Source organism: Anser cygnoides, chromosome 2 (assembly GCF_040182565.1).
Source record: "Anser cygnoides isolate HZ-2024a breed goose chromosome 2, Taihu_goose_T2T_genome, whole genome shotgun sequence".
Taxonomy (NCBI): Eukaryota; Metazoa; Chordata; class Aves; order Anseriformes; family Anatidae; genus Anser; species Anser cygnoides.
In genome coordinates this window covers 43,898,192-43,924,621 of record NC_089874.1, presented here as the reverse complement: position 1 = coordinate 43,924,621, position 26,430 = coordinate 43,898,192, and the positions used below count along the sequence as shown (strand labels likewise).

General features: G+C 40.1%; 1 protein-coding gene across 3 annotated transcripts in view; it reads left to right on the top strand.

The window, feature by feature from the left end:
• OSBPL10 (oxysterol binding protein like 10) overlaps nucleotides 1-25,721 on the top strand; it is a 120,306-nt gene extending 94,585 nt beyond the window's left edge. For all 3 annotated transcript variants that reach the window (XM_066991945.1, XM_066991944.1, XM_013192712.3), the window contains 6 exons: nucleotides 5,050-5,196; nucleotides 10,877-11,360; nucleotides 20,076-20,262; nucleotides 21,732-21,914; nucleotides 23,463-23,616; nucleotides 24,345-25,721. In XM_066991945.1, coding sequence (XP_066848046.1) covers nucleotides 5,050-5,196; nucleotides 10,877-11,360; nucleotides 20,076-20,262; nucleotides 21,732-21,914; nucleotides 23,463-23,616; nucleotides 24,345-24,389 — 1,200 coding nt within the window. In that variant the 3' untranslated portion in view covers nucleotides 24,390-25,721. The remainder of the gene's footprint in view (nucleotides 1-5,049; nucleotides 5,197-10,876; nucleotides 11,361-20,075; nucleotides 20,263-21,731; nucleotides 21,915-23,462; nucleotides 23,617-24,344) is intronic.
• The last annotated feature ends 709 nt before the right edge of the window (nucleotides 25,722-26,430 follow it).

Genomic DNA, 26,430 nt, shown 5'->3' with positions numbered 1-26,430 from the left:
GATTTACAAATTTGCATGCTTTATCAATGTGATAACCTTCTACAACAAGGTGACTGGCTTGCTGGATGTGGGGAGAGCAGTGGATATTGTTTACCTTCAACTTAGTAAGGTTTTTGACCCTGTCTTCCATAACATCCTTATAAACAAACTGACAGGGTATGGATTAAGTGAGGTGGAACAAAAACTGGCTGAAGGGCCAGGCTCAGAGGGCTGTGATCAGTGGCACGAAGTCCAGCTGGAGGCCAATCACTAATGCCATGTGGCAATGTTCACTGCTGAAGCCAGTGTTGTTCCACATCTTCATTAATGGCCTGGATGACGGGGCAGAGTGCACCCTCAGCAAGTTCGCAGATACGAAACTTGAAGGAGTGGCTGATACACCAGAGTCCTGCTGCATTGAAATGGACCTTCACAGGCTGGATGGAGAGGAATCTCTTCAAGTTCAACACACGGAAATGCAAGGTCATGCATCTGGACTGACAGCCTCCTGCGCTGAGTTAGGAGGAGCGTTGCCAGCAGGTTGAGGGAAGTGACCCCTTCCCTTCTGCTCAGCACTGACGAGGCCATGTCTGCAGTGCTGTGTCCAGCTCTGGGCTCCCCACTACACGAAGGACATGGCCTTTCTGGAGCAAGTCCAGTGCTGGGCCACAACAGTGGTTAAGGGACTGGAGCATCCTTCTCATCATGAGGAGCTGAGAGAGCTGGGACTGCTCAGCCTGGAGAAGAGAAAGGTCAGGGGATCTCATCAACAACTTTAAGTACCTGATGGGCTGGTGTGAAGAAGGAGCTGGACTCTCCTCATTCGTGTCCAATGACAGGACAAGAGGCAGCGGGCATGAGAAAGACTGTGAACATCAGAAAGCACTTCTTTATTGTCAAGGGGTTCAAACAGTTGCACAGGTTGCCCAGAGGTGTGGGGTCTCCGCATTGCTGGAGATACTCAAAACCCAACTGGACACAGACCTGGGCAACCAGCTCTAGCTGGCTCTGCTTGTGCAGGGCTTTCTGACCTAAATGATGCAGTGGTTCTGCACGTTCTGTTTTCTCCAATCTCTCCCCCGCTACGCTTCCCAAATAAATGAGATAAGATCTATGCCGTGCTTGACAGTCCTGTTGCACGATACAGTGTGTGAAGCATGTTGGAAACTGAGCCCCGAGCCTTAGAACTGAACTAATTATCTAAAATTGATTTGCAGCACAACAGTTAAAATTTGAAAAAACAGAAATGTGTGGAAGAGGCTTTGGAAGAAGAGAGGGAGTTTTGCCCTTTGACAGAAACATAGCTTTTAACTCTGTGATTCTATCCCAGGTTCGTACAAGTGTCTTTTTCCTGAGGAATTTTCAAAAATGCAGCGTTTCCTTCAGAAGCAGTTACTTTCCCGTACAGATCTCATCCGTTAACAAAGAATCATCGTGTTGTCTGATGAAGACCGCTGACGAGAACATCAGTTTCTTATCCCAGCAGATGACCTTTCTAAATTAATTGATCCCAGTTCTAATGAAGCAACTTGTTTGTAATAGATCACTTCTAGAGTGTGTTTTCATGTCTTCTGCTTTTAAACTCTGAAGTAGGAAGCTTAAATCCTTAAGAGGTATTTCTGGAAATGGTCTGCTGTTTTCATTCAGGTTTTTCTGAAGAATCTTGGTACTTCAGCCCACTATTGGAAACATGCGTTGATTAAAATGGTTTTAAATATAGGCTGCCCTTTGGTGCTTGCTGGTAAGAGGTTCGGTATTTGATTCTCAGGGTTAGCCCCCAAGCCCAGCTCTGTTGTTTGTTCCCAGGCTGAGCTGCACAGCTCAATAGCTTTTACTTTAGGCACTGACCACACGGGAATGGAGCCGATCACTGCTTTCCTAGTTCAGCTTTGCAATTCTATTTTACAAGGGGGAAAAAAATCAGTTGTATGTCTAATAATTCAGAAAAGCTGCCATTAAAGGATAATCGCTGAGTGTAATCTTTTGCATTCTACTGGGTGCTTACGCGTAGGTTTATACTACACTGCACACTATTTTCTGTTCAAAGAAAAAGAAATAAAAGCCTGGTTGCACTTTTGTGGCATTTTAAAGATACAGTAGCTTTGTATTTTGTGGCTGCATGTCCTAACACCCTATATTGTGCTTACATGGTGGTGTGTGTTTTTGTTGTTGTTTTGTTTGAAGAAAGTTTGCATTTCTTGAAAAACGAATTTCTGTTTTCTATACCCTTAGAAGGTAAATCAGTGATTACCTAGAACAGCAAATGGAAAGAGGAAAATATGTAAAGGATTAAAGGATATTGCTTACTGAAGGTGACTGCCATTCAGCTACGGTGACATAAATTTTAATCTGCTACTTACTTTCTTATTTCCTTGGAAAGTGAGAAAGGATGCAGACAACTGATGTCATTCTGCACGCACTGGAGCTCACTAGTGTGTTGAAAGCTCTCGCAGTAATGAGTAGAGCACTGGGATTTTCAGTGCCCTTGCACGTCTTAAAATAGCTAAGATAATTAAAACTATAGTCTTTATTGCAGAATGGTCATTAAGCACGCTTGATCCCAATGTTGCGTTGTACTTATTATCCTCCCTGATGAGCAGCAAGTCTGTCATTTAAAACAATGCAAAAACCTCTTTCCTGAGCAGCCAGACTGCTTCTAGAGCTGCTCCCTCCCGCTGTGTTCGTTTTGTCCAGGAGTAACCAGGGGCAGTTGTTTTGTTAGGAGCACTTTGAAAGGCACAGAAAGGTAATACCTGCTTTAGCAGGCAGGAAAGAAGGGTTTCTGTCCCTGGCTGAATGTGCAGTCTTCAGAAGCAAAAGAAAATTATCTGTATTTTTCGGTCTGTATCCTAGTTGATGTGTAGATTGTTTATTTTCTGATGCTGTTAATACTAGAGGTTACTTAGCTGTTATATGTTAACTTTAAAGCTTGTTACCTGCTAGCACTTTGTCTCTCTCTCTCTCTCTCTCTCTTTCTCCCTCATTCCGCCCCCAGTCCCACCCTGGAGAACAGCCCACCGGGATACCCTTTGGGAAACAGCAGCAACGTTTTCCCCATTGGAGCTGTTTGCAGTTAAGCTCCCTGATCTCAATATCATGTGACTAGAAACGCAAGGAGCAGATTGACATCCAGCACACACTCTCAAACTCGTTGGATATCAAGGAAAAAAAAAAAAGGGGGTGGGAGTGAGGAAGGGAGGTTCCCTTGCTTTTCCCTCGCACTATTAATTCCTGCTGGAGCTTGTTTGCCGCGAGCTCGGTTCATGGCAGTAGCAGAAGAAGCAGTGCTTATTCAGTAGCTCGGTGCTCTCAATGAGGTCAAGCTGGATCAAAGGGAAACCTCCTGTGGAAACGCCTGCTGTAAGTTCTGCTTTTTCCACAGTCCCTCCAAATGAAATACAGCCCCTACAACAGGGCCGGGCTCTGCTATTTTATGTCTCCCCGACTGATAATTTTGTATGAGGTTGTCAGGCTTTCTGTTGATTGAACTTGTCAATAAGGCATCAGCTTCTGTGTGTTTTGGGAGGAAAGTGTGCTTATCGTTCTGTTCTTTTATTTGCTGAGGGAGTGGGAAGAGGAAAGTGTGGTTTTGTCCTTTTGAAAAGCACCAAGCTGTTGAGGTTACAGCTCTCCAGATCCTGTTTTATGTAAGCTACATATTCTACTTTCTCAAAAAAGTAATTGCAAAGTGTCTTTTAAATGTCCTTGCATTTCACCAAATAGATATACTTTTGTGAATAGCCACCTGAACATGTATTTAATTTAAAAAAAAAAAGTTTTTTGTTTTAAAAAGGAAATAAAAACTTAATTAAAATCTTGGAAACGTGCAGTAAATAAATTTCCGAAGGACTCTCATTACAGAAGCTGTTGTTCACCTGAGGGATCTCTAATGTGATCATTCAGAAATACTTTCTTTGAGACCTAATTCTGAGTATCAGCTATTTTTAATGAAACTTCCAGTTGCAAAGACTTTGAGCTGAATGTTTCCCCCTTTAACGCAGCAAGCTAGCTGTTTCTGCAGGAATGTGCTGCTTAGCATGAAGGAATTCCCACTTCTGCAGGTAGCACTGTGTCACTTACAGCACGGACTACTTGGGGAATAATGAAATTCTGGGCTGTACATTATTCAGCTACATAACCCAACTTTTTTTTAAAGACAAAAAAAGTTACCTGAAGGTACATCTGGAAGGCTTGCAGAGTGGTTTCGGTGGATTGAACAAAATAACCACCACCTGTATGGGCTATTATTGTTAATATATTGGAAACTCCGAGGGGAAATAAAGTGTCACAAATCATTATCTCTTTCTGTTGTCAAGTTCCTCTTGAAGGGAAATAGCATGATGCCTCTCTCTTGATCTTCAGCTAGTGTGTCTGGAAAATGGGCAGCATCGCTATTGTGCTGTGAAGCAGCATAACGTTGCAAATGTCATAAAGACTCATGGCATTGCCTTACCCCCAGTAATCTAGTTATCTAGTTTCTTTCTTTCTTTTTTTTTTTTTTCCTCAAAGTTGCATACTTCATAGTCTTTATCTTCTTCTGTTGATAGTCTTTGCTGTAGTGGTCAATGAGCACTCATGAACGTTTTATTTGAGGCTTACTTTAAATATCTAACTTCAGAACTTGGATAGAGGAAAGGGGGGAAAAAAGTGAAATCAGGTCATGCAATATCTGGGTGAGAATTACGAATATTTGCTGGAGAGGTTTATGAAAAACTCTTGACTCATTTTCAATTGTATTCTTCTATTTAATAAATAGAAAAGCTGTTACTTTAACATGCTATGATTTTTTTAATTTAATTTTAGTTTTTGGCTGACATCACTGCAATATGTGTATGGGAAGATAATGTGTAAATTAGCATCCGATGATACTTGCCACAGTTGTTCTGAGGATAGGATCAAAATACTCTGTGAACCCATCACTGGCTTTTTTTTTTTTTTATTTTGTACTTTATTTTTTTTAACAGAAGCTGTCTTTTGCTCCCTTGGGCCAGCTCCATTTTATACATACATAGTGGGGAAAAAACATATTGTATCTTTTAGTCCAGATGGTGATGTTTCTTTTCATTTCAGCATTCAGCTTCTGAGTTGATCCTAGTTGAAGATGAAATGACAGATACTGAAGATAATGAAGAGGAGGATTTAGGAGTCATGGACGATCAACGTAGTGTAATTCTCCATCTCATCTCTCAGCTTAAACTTGGCATGGACCTTACCAGGGTATGGACACTATCTCTTTTTATAATATTTGTGTGTGTGTGTGTTTGTGTGTTTGCCCGTGTAGGTAAGGTAGTTTACCTCTGATACCTCTTATTAAGGGTGTGGTTTCAGAGAGCTATGAATTCCTCTTGTCTGCTAGGCAGGATTTCACATGAAGTGACCACAGCAGACACTGTAACAAAAACAAACAAACAAACAAACAGGTTTAGAAACTTTTCCTTTCTTAATTTTTTCCAAGTCTTTCAAATCAACCATGTGTTGTATATGTATCCCATGTGTACATTAAGTCAGGGGGCACCAAGTGTGTGAGGAACCATAATGTCAATTTTATGGATGAGGGAGATTTGTGCTTCAGTTACCACTTTGTGGAATGAATTCCATTTAATTACTTGGTAGTTTAAAAAAAAAAAAAAAGGTAAAGAAGCTAGTCTTCAATGTGTCACAGTCCTTGTTTGTGCTAAGCAGCTCACCAGTTCAACCTTCCGTGCATCCTTCTGGTCCTGGAACCAGTATTGTTATGAACTTATCCATACAGATATGAACAGAGAGATTTTAGTGATTGAGAAGTTTCCCATAAGCCCTTGGCTTTTTGAAAATTATGCAGTTGTTCTGGCAGCGCATCTTTTTGAATAGTTGTGTATTCCGGTGGCTTTAATACATAATCAAGGAGATTTTTTGAAAGATATGGAGTACCTGTTCCTTCCAGAAAGGTTTTCTACTTATAAAGCAAAGAAAAAAAGCCTTTAAACTACTTCCCACAAATAAGAGCTTATTCTGACTTGCTCCTTCCACAAATTAGAAAACAAACAATCAAACAACAGAGTTTAGGATGACCAGAGAATTACACTTGCATGTAAAATAGCTAAATAGCAGGTTCTTCTCATGGGCATGTTAATATTTAGAGGAGTTACATCAGCTTTCCTCTTGATCTCATATATTAATCAAAATCTATTTTTACTATTACTTTTGTAAAAAGGCCTTCTAAACATAGTCTTCTCTGCTTCCTCTGGAACAATTGACAGTATTTAAAAATACTTACGTTTTTAAGACTGAGCAATCCCATGTTCCGTTGCTAAGTATAGCTTTTGAATAGCTACACAGAAATTAATGTTTTGTTCTGAATAGGACAAACATTCCATCATTTAAATTGTGAATAATTTATACCTGTCACTTGTTAGTATGTCTGGCATTATGTACAGTTCATTTTTGGTGTTTTTCTTATGTTCCTCAATCATTAGCAGCTCTTCCTATTTTCTGTTTTGGTTCATTAAGGCTGTCTGAGTTCATAATATTTAAAGTGGACTAAGATTCCTTATCTGCTGTTCTTGTGTGTCTTTAAAACTCTGTCTTCAGTAATGAACAAGATTTTTCTTTCATGATTTCCAATGTCATGTTTTCTCGCAGCAGAGGAGACAAAAACCCCAAAGACACACAATTAACATAAATAAAATTAATTCCTATAAATAAGAGAGATGTAGACATTTATATGAAAAATAAGGAGGTAAATATGTATCATAACATTTCCTATACAGTTTTTGAGGATAGTGGTGAATATTATCAGATCTGTACTATAGTAAAACATTAGTATGCATGGATGTGTCTATATAGTACCCACAACCTGAAAAGAGGAACAGACATATGGCGGAGTTAGATCTCTCTCTAGTGTGTGTGATGCATGAATACACATATGATGAGTATTAATGAGACGTGCCACATTTGCACATCACTTTTCTGACCATTTTAAGGATTAAAATAAAAAATTACAAGACAGCTGGCTGCTTTTTTTTTGTTGTTTTGTTTTTATTAACTTCGCTTACTGACATGAGGCCCTTAGGGCCGCAGACGTGTGACGATACAGCTTGGTTTGTTGGCTGCACTGCTTAGTTTTCATTATTCCTATGAATGTCAGATTTCAGATAGCCTTGGTGCTAGTCAGCTTCTGCTGGAAGTGCTTGTGACACAGTAGTTGCTAACATCAGAGGATGTTTTTATATATTTGCGTTTTCCTCTGCCTTCTTCCCCAGGGTTGTTTCTTTAGTTGCTTCTAGGAGCTAAGGATCGTAAGGTGATACACACATGAACAAACAGCTCTCCTGAGCCTTTGCTGGCTTTTGTTTCTGGATGCATAATCATTATCTCTTGTATCATATCAGAGGAAACAGCATCTTTTCCTTTTCCTAAGGGGTACTTGCTTATGTTAGTGTTGGCCTTGCCTGCAGTGACATGCATTTCCTACTGTGCTAACAGCCATATTTAGTGCTGTAGAGGTGTTTCACGTTTGAAATGTGTCATGCTGGCATGCCTCTTAATGAAGAATTAGTAAAAAAAACCCACAGTGAAGTATCAAATCCGTATGGGGATTTGCTAGAACAGGTTAGTCTTAGTGGTGGCTAAATGGACTTCAAGAGCTGCTGGAAAGAGCTGTGTTGGGGAGCAGGTCCTGGTGGCAGGATGTTGTACAAAACTGATACGTTGGACTTTACATGTCACTTAAAAGTGACATAGCTGGAAAGCAAAACAAAACAACAAAAACAACAAAACAAAACCACAACCAAACAAAGAAAACACCATGCTTCTAAATTGTTTATTGCATTTAAAAAAATTAAAAGTAGTACTGGAAATCACTGCCAGCCTAAAAAATGCATTGGCAAATGGCATCTAAAGGATTGAAATGAATGCTAACAGTTTGTACAGATGGATGGTCACCCCCCCCCGCATTCCCTTACCTTCCCTACGCAGTTACAACTCTACTGAAAATAAAGGGTTGCCAGTAGTTCTGTGGCATAGCAACCTGGTGTAAATTAACACTGCAGTTTGTTCACAATGCCTTCTGTTTTAAAATTACAAGGTAAATATATATTGTAGTTCATAACTTAAGTTGGACGAAAATACCTTATTTTAGTCCCGCAATGACAGATGACAGTAGAAGGTTTTTGTCCCTCTAAGGTAGTGAAAATCTCAGCATGGGGTATGGTGCTCAGGTTTCTGAGAAAAAGTGGTTAACATTGCTGACACCCATCTTTTGCCTCACAGTAAATAGTTGAAAAGGTGATAAATATCTTTGTTTTCAAGAAGAACCTCCAGAAAAAGGGAAGAATGCCTGTTAAACTACTTCTTTTTCACTGTGAAGCCTGAGAGACAGTAAGAGTGGAGATTAGTCTAACATTTTAATGTGTAATCAGGAGATTCATTGCTTCAGACTTCGGCAATTTGTTATTTATTCTAGAGAGATCTCTGTCCATTTAGTTGTCATGCTAGCTTATCCTCAGAGAAGAATATTAGACAGTTTTGACCTTTATGTAATAACAACAACAACAAAAATGCAACCAAATGATATGGTCCAAAACCAATATAAAGAATTCAGATCCTAATTGACTTTTCTAGACTGCATTCTGTTTGGCGCAGAAAAGTTGAAAACCTCATTCTTTTGGAAACTAGAGTTGCTAGCACAAGTGCATGGCAGTCCAGTGCTCACAAGAAAAATGCTGTACACCTTCCAAACTTGTTTGTTTCTATTTTATTTATTTCTGCAGAAATCAAAATGGGACAAGTTACAAAAAAAAAAAAAAAAAGGTCATTTTTTGATGATGCTTGTCTGTGGTGGTGTTGCATGCTGAAAATATCAGGCTATGAGTTTATTTAGTGAGAGGCAATGTTTTCTAGAGAATTTTAATTATACTGGAGCTGTGTAAGCTTCAAAAGTCAAATATTTTTTTCATATGCGCTTCTGCCTCCTTTTGAGGAAACAATTCAGTTACTCTGTGTTGCAAAGTTCCTTTCCTGCTACAGGTAAGGCTGTAGTTTCCATTTTAGTTGGGCTTTTAGAGCAAGATCATTTGAGCTGGAGTTCAAATTTCAAACTGATTGCTGAAACTGAATAATAAAAAATGTCCAGTGGTTCGTAACGTCTCTTTAGTGGCTGTGTTGGCAGAGCTGTAACTAAGTAGCTGCAAAGTAGTTAGTGCTTGCAAGAGTGGTTATGAGGGCTACATTTCCACAATCAAGTCAACAAGATGAAACCACAGCAGTCTTAATGTTGTATCATATAAAATTTGCATCATCTCAAGCATGGTCCATAGCTTCCTTTCCTTCTCCTCCATTTGTGCTAAGAAGGGTCACTCTTAGAGTCAGCCATTTGAACATGAAGAGGGACGCAGTCCTTTTTATTCATATAAGTTTCCTTGCCCTTTCAAGTCTGTGCAGTGAGCTCATGGTAGTCACTGCCAGGATTTCTAGACACAAGTCACAGGTTTTGGCTGTGTTGCTGTCAGCTTCCCCTTTGACAAGCTGGTCTTTGACTGTACAATTCATATCAAAATGAGATTCTGTGTTGAAGGTCAGTGATGCTGAACTGCATTTTTAAAGATTATATCAGACGACAAGTATTTGGCCAGAGTGAGAATTTTGCAAGTAAGATGGAATTGTTTCAAGAGCTAAAAATACCGTAAGAAAATCTCCTGTCTTTCCACTGTTGCTTCCAAACTTTTTTTGACTTACACCTTCAAAAACCAATCTCCTCAGCCCCTCTACCCCACTGTCACACCACCACAGGGACTGCAGACTGTATTTATCACTCAGCAGATTGCCACATGTAGTGTAAGATTAAGGCGTTGGTATCTTTTGGGGCCTTATTACTTTAGTAATAGAGACTGGGTAGAGTCCTCGAGGTATATGGAGTCAGAGGAGTATTACAGAGGGGACTTGGCTTGATTTATGTCTAAACTTGTAAAACTATTACCCTATAAATGACTGTATTACTTATACATGCATAGAAGGAGAGTGAATGTTACCAAATGGAGCAGTGCACAAGGTATGGAGGGTTTGGGGAGTGGAGGTGGGCAAGGAATGGAGAGAAATAAATGATTCTAGGTCACATAGCCCTTGCCTGTCTTTTAGTGCACTCCAGGATGTTTTATTGAAAGCTTCTAACAAAGCATTATTCCTAAGTGGGGGACTTCAGTGACATCTGCACTGCTAGATGAGCCGCTCGAGGTTGTGCCCAAATCGCCTGGGGCCGGCTGCCTCCAGTGCGGGCTGCCTCGTGCTCAGTCCCGGGGTCCCTGTGGGCCCCGCAGAGCCTCTCTAGTCCCAGGGCACTGATATAACAGTTTGTGCAGTTTTGTTTGTTTCAACTTGTCTGAAATAAGGTGAAGGCATGCAGCGGCTCACCACAGTTGTGTGATACACTACAAAACACAAGGGGCGCGCTGTGTGCCTGGGGGTGACCAGAGAACGGAGGGGTGGCAAGGCAGGGGGTGACACAGAAGATGGCAGGGTATGGTTTGTTGATGGTAGAACTAAATCATTTTACATCAAAGTGTGTTTTTATGCCTTGTAAACCAGGAAAAATAAGAACAATAGTTTGTGTGTTAACTGAGAGGAGAGGAAAAGGAAAATTTTCATGTGATCGGAACAGTACCTCCCTGTTGCTTGAGCTACTGTTGAGAATCATAATGAAATAGGAAGCAGTCTGCACTGCTATCGAGGCTGCTGCTTTTTCCTTCGCTCATTATTTACAGTAGAAAGAAAAGGAAATTGCTGTGGCAGAGGGGAGGAAAACATGCTATCCTGAAACTTGGCTATGCCAGAATTGCAGCTGTCTTAACTGTTCTCTCCCCTACGCCTCGCTGTAGTATGATCATGGGGAAATCATATCTGCCTTTGTCTGCTTTGCATACAGGTAGTGCTTCCAACATTTATTTTGGAGAAAAGATCCCTGCTGGAGATGTATGCAAATTTCATGGCCCATCCAGACCTGTTTTTGTCAATTGCAGCTGGAGCCACTCCCGAGGAAAGAATTATCTGCTTTGTGGAGTATTATCTAACAGCTTTTCACGAAGGCCGAAAGGGAGCGGTTGCCAAGAAGCCCTATAACCCTATAATTGGTGAAACGTTTCATTGCTCATGGGATGTGCCTAAAGATAAAGTGAAACCATTCAGAACTAACGGTGCCTCTGCGGTTTCTAAGGACCCAGCCAAGGAGTTTGCCCAGGACCAGTCCACGTGCTACAAGCTGAGGTTTGTGGCTGAACAAGTGTCCCATCATCCACCGGTATCTTGCTTTTACTGTGAGTGCAAGGAGAAGAAAATGTGTGTGAACGCTCACGTATGGACCAAAAGCAAGTTTATGGGCATGTCGATAGGTGTTTCTATGGTAGGTGAAGGTAAGAAATGTGCTTTTGTTTTCTTTAGCTAATGTTGTGGGTGTCAAAACAACAAGCTTATTTGTGTGGGACTGTAAATTATATCTGAAGTAGTCATATGTTAAACCGCACTAGCAAATGTCTGCTGACACTATGCTCTGTAAAAGCATTTTTCATTGTCTTGCTCACTTTTAAAGTAATATCTAATTTGGTATTGGAGAGTTTACAACTGAAGCAAAGAAATAGGAAAAAATGTGTTTGTACTTAAGCCTAACATTTTTTATCATAGTTTCTGTAAAGAATCATGGTTTCAGTAGTGCTTGCGAAGTTGGCGTATTGTCTCAAGCTTTATAGCAGGTCATATAGGTGAGGTATAAATCATTACTCACTGTATCATACATGCACAGTCTGCTTTGCGATAATTCAATGCTCAGCAATAATTCAGAAAAACAAGGAATTGTAACAATTTAATTACTGGATGATCTGAACCGATAAACACACCTGTATCAGTGTTGTTACTGCCTGCCAATCTATTGATTTAATGTTTCAAACGACTTAATCCCTTTTGCCATTTGAAGATAATTTCCTTTGTATGGCTTTTGTATTTTGTCTTAACTAGTTTTTAGACTGTGTTCTTAATAAGCAATCACAGAAACACCAGAACAACTTAGAGCAATTACTTCTTTTTGCCATTGTTATGTTAAATACTATCAACACTGAAGACAGTAGAAAAGTAGAGTGGGAACAAAACAGTTATGGTGACTAAAAAATCCCACCTGATATCTGAAAACATACAGCTAAGTTCTGCTGTTTCTAATGGAAGTAAAGAACAAATTCAAACAGTGGAAATGGCTACAGAAGCTTCTTTCCTCACGTCACTAGATTCTCTTCTTCATCCCTGAAAGTGGAAGAGCCTGGAAACTTCTTCGCTGCTGGATCTTATATTGTTGTTATAGTTGAAGTCTGTAACAGTGCTGCTGCTTCCTTTTTTTCTGTGATTTAGGTATTCTGTTTTTTAGGCAGGGTTAAGGAAGATGAGAAGGGAGATGGTCCTTCTGTCCATCTCCTTACTGTACTGTTTCCAGCCTGAGTCACTGGTTTCACTTGCCACGTTTTTCCAGTACATATCTATTTCTGATACTGGCTTCCTCAGTGAAGGGAGCTGTTTAGTGGAATCGAAATCAAACACAAAGCTATTTATGATTATATAGGAGCTGGGAAATTCTTCTTGTTGCTGCTAGCACACGCAGTTCCCTGGCACTGGGGATATCTACTGTGGGGATTATTTAAGACTTCAAAGTCCTGATGTGTCCCAGTTTTGAGAGAGAAGGGTCTAGGAATTAACTGCTTCCCTACTCCAAGGATTGTTTAATTTGTGTTGGTGAGAACAAATTCCCTTCCTACCCTACCTTACCCACCTCCCCCCTTTCTTTTTTTCATAATCCTAGAGAGATCCCAGCAGTGTAGAGGTAGGCTTTGGGGAACATCTGTCATGGTGAACATCTGTAATGGTGAACCTTTTATTGTAAGGTTTCCTGCTGTCTTTATGGTCGGCATTTGGGGAGGAAGTGTGGTGTTACCAGTTTATAGCTGTCACTCATCTTTTTTTTTTTGTCCATGTAAGCAATCCAGTACTGTGGAAATTCACTGTGACAGCATTTCTGTGAAGTGATGGAGAAACTCTAGAACAGCCCAAGTATTTCTGTTGTGTGTTGAAGACTGGTAACAAGCAGGAGAAAGTTGTACCACTGAATATTTTCTATAATCTGAAAACAGCCTAAACCTGACAGCCTTGGTTGAAAATGCTTGTTTCTCAGTCTGGTTTCTTCACTCGAGACTATACTTTGTTCAAATATATATAGTTTTCTTTTCTTTTAGTTCAAGGGAAGTCTTCCTAACAAAGTTGGTGTGTAGATTTGTCAAGCTGCAAAAATGAGAAGCTGCTACAACCATTTTTTTTTTTAATCATGTTTTACATAAGTATAAAGTCTGTATTAGACTGAGGTCAGCATGAATCCTGGGGAATATATTGCAGAACCAAGAAAAACTAGCACTGGGCTTACAGTGTGGAAAAACTATGTCTGTATTTGCATCTCTGGTAATGCAGAGCCTGGTAATTGTTGATGTGAAACACGATTTGGAGGATTTTCTTGTTATTTAAGGACAATTTACACACAGCAGCATCTCAAATGGAGTTCGTCTAGCAAAGTGTAGATGGAGACATGTGATTAGTCAGAAGGTATAGAAAGAGGTAGTTAAGATAGGTAGAAACTAGAGTTAGATACCAGAAGGGTTCTCACAATGAGGTTGGCTGGGAAGGTTGTATAACCTTACTGTTACAAGCTGTTAAAACCAGATTAAGCAAGTTTCTCAGGAATGATTTAAGTATAACTGATCCTGCTTTTGATAAGAGACAAACTGACATCTCATGAATCATGGAAATCCCTGGGTTTTGTTTGTGCATTTCTGGTTTTGCCACTGTGTATTGGATGACCTAATGAATCATGTTCTATTGTTGATATTTTTTTTCTGTCCTCCTCTTTTTCGTTATGAGCATTCAGCTTCTTTTCCTGGCTCTTGCAGGATGTGTTCAGTGACATTGGCAAGTGACTAAAATAACCTGTCGAGTTCACTTCCATACATGTGGATGCCTCTGACTATTTGCTAGGTCAGTAAGGATTTTAGACTCTGAAAAGGCAGCTTCCTTGATATCTCTACTATGCCTGTGACCTTCCTGAGACTGCATTTAAATCACGCTGGTGTTGACATGGTAGTTTCATTACCCTGTGTATTCGTTCAGTACTATTTGATATATGTAGAAAAAAATCCTTCTCAACAGAGAGACAAACTATGCTGCATTCACGTATCAGATAATTTAGTGCTAGGAGCGACCACCTTGTTCTAGTTCAGATATTTAACAGAATGATTTTGGTTGACCTGTAACTTTGTTGTGACCTTAGCATGAACACAAACAGCCATGCTCTATTTTGAAACTTTGCTCCCTCCTGAATTTTTTCGTGTGGCCTGCAAACAATTGGACAAAGCTTTTTATATTGCATTTGGCTATTTACGTAAATAGGGTAGTACTGAATTTGGGGACCTATATTGTGTAAGGAGTGTGTTGACAACATTTCTGTGACGCTTTTCAAAAGCATTGTTGTTAAGTAGTCTTAATGTCCTTAGGTGTGTAGAGCGTGTTGCTTTTTATCCCTTGGTGTGAGAAGCAGCAGTGGATGCGCTGAAACAGGACGTAATGGAATTGCAAAGGCTTCTGTAAGAATTTAAATAACAGGTAGATTTGAGGGCAGTATGGTTCCGTCATACAGATGGTGCAGCTCAGTAGCCTAATTGCACAATTCTTAGTGTATGCCCCTCGAAGTGACTAAGATTTTTTTTTCCTATGGTTTTTTTTTATTAATTCAAAGTAAATATCAGTTGCAGAGATGCAGAACACGTAGGCAGGCACTGCTGGAAATCTGTGTGAGAAGCAGTCTTCTCTGGTAGCCCTTCATCTTCGCTTCCCAGAGCTCTAAATCTGTTTTGCTAGAGAAATGTCTCAACTTTGTCTTCACTCTATGACAAAAAACATTCTTCAGAGCAGCCAGAGCTGAGTTTCCTCAGGAGAAAGCAGGGTAGAAGAGAGAGTATTTTACATATAAGAATTCATGTTGCATGCACAGTCCCTAATTCTGGTTAATGTTAATTATGTACTAATGAGAGGGCGAGGGAGGGGAAGAGGGTGTAATGAATAGAATTGTATTAGGATTTAAATTAGCAAGAGATGGAAGAGTCAAAGTAAATATTTAATGTGTTTTACATGGTCCAAAGGATCTTTAAACACATACTGATTGTAAGATAAGGGTTTTCTAGCAGAAGAGGATGTGCTGAGCACACCTCAGCGTGGGCTCCTGTTCTGCTGATGGTTTTTGTTCCAAAATTTGATTCAGTGGTTAATTTTACAGGGAACATAAAATAGTTTTAAGTGGATTGCTCTGTATAATCAAGTGGCTAGTTATGGCTTGTGATTTTACTCCTGTTATTTTAAATGCTTTAAAAAATCCTTAGATGCAGGCCTTAAAAATTATTTTAAAAATTGAAATCAACCTTGAAAAGGTTTGATAGGTAGGGAAAAGGTTCAGTGCTCTTTCCAGGGTAAATCTAAATAAAAGCAACAAGTGTTGTGTTTTTTTTTTTTTTCTGTTCAAGTGTATGCATGCATATGCATATGTTTCTGTACTTGTACAGGTCTATAATTTGTATTCCTGAGGCACAAGTGACTTTTTAATTTACCAGCCCTGAAGACCGACTGCTCCATGCAACTGGAACTACCAAAATATTGCCCTACTACTAATTTCTTTCTTTATCTTTTTTAGCTCGGTGGTTTCAGAATATTTTCTGTATGGCATGGTACTCATTACTTAATTTAGCAACTGTCTGAAGTTTTTGGAAAACGAGCGGTGCAGAGCAGCTGGCTACAACATTTATGAGATGATGAGGGCCCAGTACTGGTGTCTTGTGCTTCTCTGCTTGAACTGGTGTGGCTGGTGATGCGCTGCATCTGTGTGCGCTTCATCCCCCTGCGTAACTTATACTTGGTCGTGCTCTGTTATGAATAATGCAGCATGAAGAGCCTGTTAAATCAGGAAACTGCCCTAGGCCATTTATGACCCACATACCATTTGTTGTTCAGATTGATCTCCAAACAGTCAATGGGAAGCATTAAATTTCACATGCCTCTTCTGCAGTTATTGACCCAGAGTCTCCTCTGGGTATTCCATCAATATGTGTTACTGGAAAATCAATTCACAAAGCTCCAGCATCATTGAGGGACATGTAATTGTCAAACGGGCAAAATTAGATGCTGCGAACGTTGCTTCCTTTCATGTAGGCTGGGGAGGCGTGGAAAGGAGCATGGCCGTGAATACGTTGTCCTAAAAGCAGGAGCAAATGGTGTCGAGGACATTTCGAGGGGGGATTTCAAAATTCAGCACTTGTTTACCAAATAGTCACCCTTCTCTACACGATTTTTTCTAATAATAGGTTAGATTGCTAAATCCACTTTTCTTCCCAGAGTACTTATCTGGTGCATTCTCCTTGTATAATTGTTCCCTATAAATGTTTAAAATTATAAATGCTATAAAATGAGTTTTTGAAGGAATCTGCAATTTCCAGAAGAGTTCCTTAATACGAGGAAGAAATGTTAGTGGAAGTGGGAGAATCTTCTGCAACTTTTCATATATATTTACTTGTAGTGATTTTTTTTAAACAAAAAATGAATAATCCCCTACAGCTGGGGAGCAAGAGAAGAAAAATGTCTACATATTGTCTACTATACAATATCTATCAGTCACAATGAAATTATACTTAAAAGTGGATGCTAAAAGTACACACCACTTTTAAAAATAACTGTTAAGTTTTCATTTCCGTGACTTTTAATGTCTCAAGGTTTAAATTTGGCGGGGTAAGGCATGATCTCAAACTGTGGCATAGATGTTGTCCCTGTGTCATTTTGGCTTCCTCTTCTAAAGGAGAACACGGGTCTTGGTTCAGACCTGGTGCAGCTCCAGTCTTCATGGTGCTTCAGGTACAGGAGGTTTTGCACTTGGACTCTGCAAACACTGGAATGGAAACTAAGGGTCAGGGTAGTGCTGAAAGGGGTGTCAAGCTGTGGATATTTCACATCTTTCCTTTATCCTTTTTAGCTTGTAATTACTGAGCTGAGTCGTATTTCAAGTGAGGCAGCGCTTCGTTAAAGATGTGTTTATTCAGGTGTTTAAGGAATTCAAAAAGTATGCTACCAAATGCTAAACAAAAATATTGCTAAGAGAGCTGGTTCAATTTTTAATACCTAACCTGCTGTGGTTGTTAAATATTTACAGTGAAGGTCACCGCTGTTATTTGCTGTTCACTTTTCATTAGAGCTTTACATCCCTCCCACTCCTGTATGCAGAAATAAAGCTATCGATCCCTTCAGAGAGACAAAAACCAGCTCGAACCGAGTTTTGTCATGGCAGTGCCTTCTCGTGTCAGAGGAGGGTGGCTGGGCCCTGAGAAGCAGGAGGCTCTGCAGAAGCTCACGTGAAGTTGTGGCTCCTAAAACACAGTGAGGAGCACCCTGCTTGACCATGGTACTGGTATTAGACCTTCATGCTGGAAGCCAGTGCTTTCAGGTGTTTTTTCTGACTGTGTGAGGGTTGTGTCTGTGCTTAGACCATTAAGGCTGCTTTGATGTGATGTGACCCGATGGCAGCACCACAGGCCGTGCCATTTCCCACAGCTGGTTCCTGCTACGGCTGCTGCCTGTGGCTGTAATGAAGAAGGCAGAGAATAAATGGAGGAGAAAGGAAAAAAGGGCATTTGCAAACTCGATTTCTACAGAACCTGGCTCCTAGCCTCTCACCTCTTGCTCTCGTGGCAGTGCTAAATGAAGGATGTAGAGCTCCAGCTGCACTTCCAGCCCTTGCTTAGAAGGCTCCTCTCTTTTTCCAGTTAGGAAAAAAACCTGGCCCCTGTTCTTAGTCTTTGATCGCGTTTTCCTTGTTCCTTGTATCGCCCTGATTCCCTTTGCCCTGCTGGCTGGGCTCAGGAGCGCCCCACACCTGGGCATGCCCTTGGTGTCTGAGCACCTCACTGCTGTCCCCTGCTTGTGGGAAATGGGGAGCTCCAGCCTCCTTGTGCCAGCTGAGGGACTTGGGTCTAAAACCTGTCGCAATCCTCTGGGTGGAAGCTGCTCAGCTGCAGACTGTCAGGTTTTTCTGCGTGTTTGTAGCCATTAGCTTGCTTTGATCCTTTTTTAATATCGTCTTAGTGAAAAGCTTCTTTATTGTTCTTTATTAATTTAGTGTTGTTGTAGCGTCCATTTAGTGAGCTCTGCAATATGCACAGCCTTCTTTTTGAGTAAAAGCTCTTCCTGGTGAGTGTCCTGGACAAATTGTGTAGCTCAACCTTCCTGCCATGAGCTTGGTTTACCTGCAGGTATGGAACTGAAGAAACTTTAGGCAAAACACACGTTTGTTCCGTCTGGGTCCCGGCTGTTCACTGGTGTTGGAGGTTCAGCACATGACAGAAGCAACTTGTGACTTGCCAAAGGCAAAATGATTACACGTTCTTTTATGGCATTGCTTTTCTGCGTTTGTGCTTTTGCACTCTCTGGCTTGTTTGTGTCAAACTTGCTGGAGTCGAAGCACTGCCTGAGCTGTGGCTGGCAGGCTGAGGTTGCACAGGTCCTAGGAGCAGCTGCAGAAAGCTAGCACGGTCTGCAAAGGATGTTTTCCAGTGGAACGGTGTCAGTAAGACACAAATGACAAGCAGAGGAGTTTCCTGTGCCTGGATTTTGTTCTAGTAGTCGGAGCCAATATTTAAAATGATGATTCTCTCTAAGTGCCGCGCTTCTAAATTCTGAGTGTTATTTAGACTTGTGTTGCTGTACAGCGTTAAGGGCATATTTTTATGTTGACATTACTAGTAGCTTGTTCCTGTTCAGTGCTTTTTCATCATTACATTCCAGATCAATTTGCAAGATGTGTTGTTATTGCCTTCAACACACAGACAAACTAATAAATACAGCTAGTAATGCGTTGCAGTTCTCCCCTCGCTGCCCCAGGGTGAGGGTAAATTGGCTTAAGCTCATCTCGTTGCTAAACAGATGCTATTACTGTTTGTGTGTCAAGACGATTTTCCTGATTTTGCGAAGATTTCTGGGGTCTAAGTACTTCCTGGGATGGGTTATTTTCAATCCCTGTTGAGGAAAAAAAAAATCAAAGTATAATTTCTGCTTTTAGACAGTTATTAAATTGGATATAAAGGAGTGTAAAACTCTAATAAAAATATAAAACCAGTTGGCATTGCCTAATTCTGTGTGCAGGGTTTACATTGCTGTTTACCTGATGTTATGTCTTATATCCCGTTCTTTGCCATCCTAAAGACCAAACTACAGCTATGGTGGGGGTAGAGCTGTATCAAGAACCTTAGGGGAAGCTAAGATCTTCTGATCAGACACGGAACTTTCTTTGTAGGTCCAAATAATATGGGAATTTTCTGCTGCTGCTGCTTGTTTTGTTGTAAGGAACCTTTACAGAATGAAATAGAGTTGCCAGCAATTTTCTCTGCATCGTAGAGAGTTTGGTCTCAGCGGTAGCAGAGAAGTGGCCCCTGATTGATGATGCAAGACTTTTGCAAAGGCTACGTGGGAAACCAGGCATTTTGGAAAAAAGGAGTAAGCTTCTAAGAAATTTCTAGGTGACTTCCTTAAGCCCAGCCTGACCTCCCCTTTTGCTCCTACCAGCAAATAGTGGGTCAGAAGCTAGCAGAGAGCAGCTGGTGGTATCTGACTGAATGGAGAGCCAAAGGGCCCTTCGGCCATGCCTAAATGAGCACCCAGAGCATTTGGTGTGGTGGGGGGCTTTTTTGTTTTGTTTTCTTCAAGAGAATGTGATTTGTTTTCAGGTTCAGCAGTTTATTGCTTGGCAATGAGACAGAATAAGTAATCCAGACAGATTTTCTGATAGGCCATTTGGCACCATGAAGAACCAGAGGCACACATTAGAATTAGGTGATTTGAAAATGCTTGTTTGAAGAAACTTGTTTCAGAGAGCAGGCTTTCCTTAGCAGACGGTACCTCCTTCAAGGCAAGTTGCACGTTGTGGAAGTATGTTGTGATGGCAGTATTTGGTCAGTGTCTGTCAGGCCTTATCAACGAGCTTTAATCGTTTCACCTTCAACCTCCTCCTTACCTAGGTGTTCTTCACTTGCTGGAGCATGAAGAAGAGTATGTTTTCACACTCCCCAGTGCCTATGCTCGCTCGATACTCACCATCCCGTGGGTGGAGCTTGGAGGGAAAGTCAACATCAACTGTGCCAGGACTGGCTATTCCGCTACGGTCACGTTCCACACCAAACCCTTCTATGGAGGGAAAGTCCACAGGTAAGGGAATTACTCTTATTCTTGTTGACCTGATACTGGATTTCAATGGAAGAACTTACTTTGACATCTGTTCGGTTCCTCTATTGGACTGTTGTGTAGAAAGATATCTATTTCTTTTCCTGATAGTGCCTGAGGTGACTTACAGCTTTAGAGCGCAGTTTATTGTAGTTACACATTTCATGTCATTTAGCCAAATTAGATAAATATCTCTTGTTGAGCTAAAGTCAATGTATTCTTCCAGGCATTTCCACCTGTAAAAATTGCTGTCAGGTATTTAAATGGCTTGCCCTGTGTTATAACCTAAATACCTATGCACAGAGTGGGATCAGAAAAAATGTATGTAGAAAAAGTAGTATTTGTGCTACACCAGCTGTTGCTTCTGTGCGGGTGGTGTTAGATGAGCTGATGTTGCAGGTGGAGCCAGCTTTTATTCCTGTAAGGAGCACGTCACTGCCCATAGTGGTGGCTCTCTGCTGGCGCCTTCCAATTCTGCAATGAAATTCTAGGTGAAAATACTGCTGATCTGTCTTTGGCTCCCCTTTATAAGGGCGTGAGGAGGAGCTGTGCAAGATAGCTTGTCTTACTTCCATGCTCAAGTTGGTGACTCCATCACTGAAATGCAGAGCTCTCTTCTAGTCCTGCTGTGCACTGTGGCTGTTTCCATGGCTGTGCTGCCTGTTGGGATGGTGCGTTCAGTTATCTAATATCTTCTAATATCTTCTTCCATATGTGTGTCAACCATTTAAATATCGTATTCAGGCAAATACCAACATGGGCTGTTTTGATGGGAATTTTTCTGAAAGGTGTAGATTAATAATTGGTGCCCATCAAAATAAGTGAACATTGGGGAAAGTTGTGCTATATTAGTTTAATCATTTAAAAACTTATCTGAGTTTACTTGATATGGATTACTAAAAGCATGTGTGCGTTTTCATACAGACATACACACAAGAAACTCCTCCCTGTTTCGGTTTTCTAGTCCTACCTATCTATTTTGCTCACTCTTAAACTAGTTCCTGAGCCATTGAGGTGACTTTAATACTGCCTAACAGCAGCTGTGAAGTAAACGTGCAGATTTAAAGAAGAAAATAAGGATACCTGAAGTCTTTGACAGGTGTCTGACACCATTAGGTTCAGGTGTGAAAAATGAACTTCAAAATCTTGTACTGATTATTTCACATGAATGTCAGTTGGTTTTGGTTGTTTTTCAGGCTGATGAGATAAGCAGTTCTGGGTTTTAAGCTGGGTTACTGCTGTGCTTTGGGAGAATGTGGTCCCAAAGTTAGTGCTGTGTTAGCAGAGCTTTTGTAGCTTGAATCTTTTGGGGGACAGTGCCTTTATGTTTGAAAAACTATTATGTAGATGTAAAACAATTGCATGTAGCCTGCAGTGCTAGAGCTTTCATATGCTGGTAATAAATGGTACCAGTGATATCTTTTGTGGCCTTTTTCTTTTCCTTCTTGTATTAGGGTTACAGCCGAAGTGAAACATAATCCCACTAATACCATTGTATGCAAGGCACAGGGGGAATGGAACAGTACGCTGGAATTTACGTACAGCAATGGAGAAACCAAAGTGATTGACACCAACAAATTACCCGTTATCAGGAAAAAGATTAGGCCAATAGCAAAACAAGGCCCACTGGAATCAAGGTAAAGGCAGAGGGATTACGGTATTGTGCTGCTTAACCTCGGATGAAAACAGAGTGGTGAAACAAATTCCAGTTATAAATGGCTTGGTTCAAAAAACCCCTGCTTTCATATAGCATGTTAATCTAGGCAGAAAGAGCTGAAGCTGCATGTTGGTTCTTTGGTATATAAATTACATTGCCGTGATGTATACATAAATTTTCTAGAGGAAAAAATGCTCGTATGCATTTTAATGAGTATTTGGGAACTGGTGATCTACATGCTTCTTTGATTGTAACATGGTAGTCAAATTAGTCAAATTGTTACAGATAATTTTGCATTTTATAGTTCACGCTGGAACTTCAGATTTTATGGATTTCATATATATACGTAATATATAAACACACAATATATATGTATAAAAATGTAAAATGTGATGTGACGCATAAATACATGTACATACGTGTTTTTAGGCTGTGAGAACTCGTCATATGCCTAATTCTGACTAGGTACCCTAGAAAAAAACTTTATTCGCTGTCAATAACTGTTTACATTTATCTTCAGAAGAATCAATATTTTTATTGAATTTAGGAACATTTTATTGGAGGATTTAAAAAACATGAGTAAAATTTAATTTTATAATCTGTAAATATATTTTTATTGTACAAAGGTGCATCTTGAGCCTTTGTGCAGGGTCAGATGTTATTTTCTACTTTCTGGACACGCTTGTTTATCACAAACTCATATTTCAGTGTAGGTTAATAACAGAGTTGGAGTAAATAAGGAAACCAGCAACTCTGCAATATATTTGTTGTGTTTTTGACACTAGATAGCAAATTATAATTACCCAGTGTTTCTGCAGGATATGTAGCTCATCAGATTGTAAACAAACTCATCTAAATACCCCTGGAAATATGTGAAAGTTGCAGTCATTTTCTTAGTATTTTTCATGGCAAAGTTGTTGCTAAGCTAATATAGTGTGAAGAGGCATTGCATCTGAATACTGTCAGCCAGGTGAAAAACAAACTGGGTTATATACTGATAATTATCATCAACTGGAAATACAGTGTAGACCTTGTGCATGCTGAGTCATGTATGTCAACTCTTTGTTAATAACCTGGTGGGAGCAGCCAGTGAGTGTCCCAATGTAATGTGCTCTTAGCTTTTGTCTAATGTTCCCTTAAAATTTAAAAGTTATCTCCAAATAAATGCAGAATAGATGTTTGTCATTTGGGGGTAGGTCATCAGTAAATAATGTGAACGGGAAATGAAAAAGAAAATCCATCAGCTTTGAGAAAAATGGTCAGGTCATAGAGAGTCACGAACATGAACAAAAGCCATGGAGAAAGTTAACTTGCATGGTAGGTTCCTGGGAACTGAGCGCATCTGAAAATCTGGTCCACAAATGAATATCCCTGTGAAAGTGGTGGTTCACAAGCTACGCGACTTGCAGAAATGGCTTGGAGAACGCGCCATCAGTCTGACCCTTGCTGTGCTACTGGTCTAGCCAGGCACCAGGCTATGGCAAAAGTATTCTTACTCTGTTGCTTTTGTTCCTTCCCAATCACACAGGCACCTTTGGCAGTATGTCACCAATTCTCTGAAAGAAGGTAATATTGATGCAGCAACAGAACACAAGCACCACCTTGAAGAGAGACAGCGAGCAGAGGAGAGGCAACGTATGGCTCTTACAATGCCCTGGAAACCAAAATATTTTGCCAAAGAGGTACTTGTGTCATCTTTTCCTTAAGGGCCCAATAGCATCTTTGTGCACATGGTGGGGTGCTAGTACAAATGAACACGTTTGTGTTTCTTACCATGGGCTAGTGTTGTTATATATCACTGATTTTTTATTTTTATTTTTAGTAGAGCGTGGCTTTTAGAGAAGAGCAGTGGATTATTCCATGTTTGTTTTGTACACTTGTTCACCTTCCTTCAGTTAGATTTAATTTAACAATTAATTTTTGGTATCTAATGTTAGGCTTTTTACCTTGAAACCCACGTTGCTTTGCACATGCTCTGTAGTCACGTCTCCTACTAATCTTCTTAGCATATTTAAGTGAACATGCTCTAGGGATAATTGTCCAATGTAAGTAAGCATGGATGTCTTAAACAGTCTTGGGTTTTATCTGCTTGAAATTAGATAGATTTTGCTAAGTTCATCTTTGTTCTTTCTTAGAGGAAAGGAGAAGCAAGTAAGACTTTGAGAGAATTATTACATGACTTTTTAAGTCAGCCAGCACGTGCATCTATGTAAACCCGGAGTTCATCTTTTGCATCTTCCCATTGCTTCTCTTCCCCTTTGGAACTTTTTTCCCTTCTGCCCAAAACGCAGAATTTTCAGATGACAGGGATGGCTTTTTTTTTGTGTTGATTGGTGGTATTTTAGCTTTTATGTGGAGATATACAGTATGTATAAATCTTGTTTGTAAACTCTCCCTAATTTTCTTACAGGGCGATGGTTGGCTATACTTGAATCCTCTCTGGAAGACCCTTTGACAAGATACAGGAGATCTTATTTTACCTTAAAGGCATTAAAAGGAAACAGTATATAACTTGTCAGATGTCATTCAAAAGGTTCTGTTCTCAGAAGATACAAATGAGAAGCTATATACTGTGAACAATGCATCTCAAAATAACCACAAGCTCAAGTTTATTCAGGAGCCATTTTGCGTGTATGGATACACAAACAGATGTGCGCATGTACATATATACACATATACACACACAGTATGCATGTGTGTTTGTGTGTGTATTACTTACACTACATGTAAAGAAAGTAGAAACACTAACAGTGATTTAAAGACCTTATCCTCTAAATGTTCGGGCATAGGACTCGAGCTGGAATCGGCTAGGGTTCCCTGAGTTGTGTGCTTGCAGGATCAGGCCCTAAGCTAGTATTTAAAAAAAACACACACTTTTTTATTAGTACTGGTTAAGGTTTTCTATTTTTCACTTTTGCCAAAAAAGTTTTGCACTTAAAATGTGATGTCACTTAATGGCAGTCATTCAGCCTAAACAGTCATCGAATAATTCACCTCGACATGAGAATGACACATTGACAGCGCGCTCTTTGGGATGCTGATTTAAGAGCACGTTTCCTGTCACTTACGAGTATGAATTTTCTGCCGCCAAGTAGCAATACCTTCTCAAGAACACTGTTCGCACTAACCCGCTGTGTCCTCACTTTTGTTTGTTCCTACTTCCAAACGTTTAATTGGTCTCCAGTCACTTGTGAGCCAGCTGCTTTTGGTCTTGCTGTGTGATGTTCTTTGGCTATTGCCATGCCAATGCTTTTGGGTTACACGTTTTGCTAAGTCCCTTCTGGCAGACGTAGCTGTGGTATTCACACTTAGTTTGCCTCAGCCTTCCACCCTGACGTTGTCTGTGTCTGAGGCACCCCAGTTCACAGCCTTGCCTTCAGAATTAAACCACTGCTGATGCATTTTCGCTCACGTGCCAGGCTGTGAGTTGAGGCGGGTGAGGCGGGGTAGGAGTCCTGCTCTGATGTGCTGCTGTGATGGGTCTGTGCCTCCCCCAGCAGCTGAGACGCTGCTGCTGTGCATTGCTGCTGTGAAATGAGAGAGCCCTTAATTCCTCCTCGTTCAGGCTTCGAGCAGACCTGTGTTTTCATTTCTTTTGCTTTTGGCCCAGGTGATTGCTTTTGGATGGTTCCTCATGAGTAGAGACAACTAGCCTTTTCAGATAAATGATTTTCTGATGTTAAAGTAACGATTTAGTAAATCACTACTGAAATAAGAACTTTATTAATGAAACAAATGAAATGGGTTGTAACTTGTTTCATAAAATAAAGGAGTAAACAATCCTGTAGCTTGATCTTGCTTTGTAAGATAACCACTGTGACACTAAGAAAGTGGATTCTAAAAATGTGCTAAAGCTTCGCTGCTTTTTAGTTTGTATTTGTTAAAAGTGAAGATGTTTTTGAGAGAAGTGACATCAAAAGGCAAGTGTAAAATGTGCTGACTTCTGCTCAGTGCTTCTTTTACAGCTCCCCATAAAGAAACCACTATATTTCTAACATACAGTAGCATGGATGCTTACTTTTCTGTAGTACTGATTAATTTTGTGCCTTTTGTCTGCTTTCTTAATACAACAGCTGTTGCTTTATAGATACTACACTAATATATGTAGGTTAAAGGACTGCTTTTATCTGTTCTTTTCTTGCATTTTATAATACTTTATTTTTTTGCTAGATACTAAAATCTCTTAAGCAACCCAAAAGGCTAAACAGAGGTGTGTACACAAGGCTACATGGCATTAGTTGTTCATTTGGATGCACTTAACAGTACTTCAGATTTAGAACTTCAGATCCCTGTTTAATGAGGTCTGTGCTCCCCCTTTCCTCCTAAATGCTATTTTGTCTGCTTGTATATACTTTTTTTGCACATTAGAATGATTCATGTTATAAATTATTTAAATCCTATTTTTTAAAAAAATGCGGGCTGTATGAGCTTGGTTTTGTAACTGACACTTTTTTTAAAACGGAAAAATCTTATTTTTAGGTATAGTTGATGTTTTT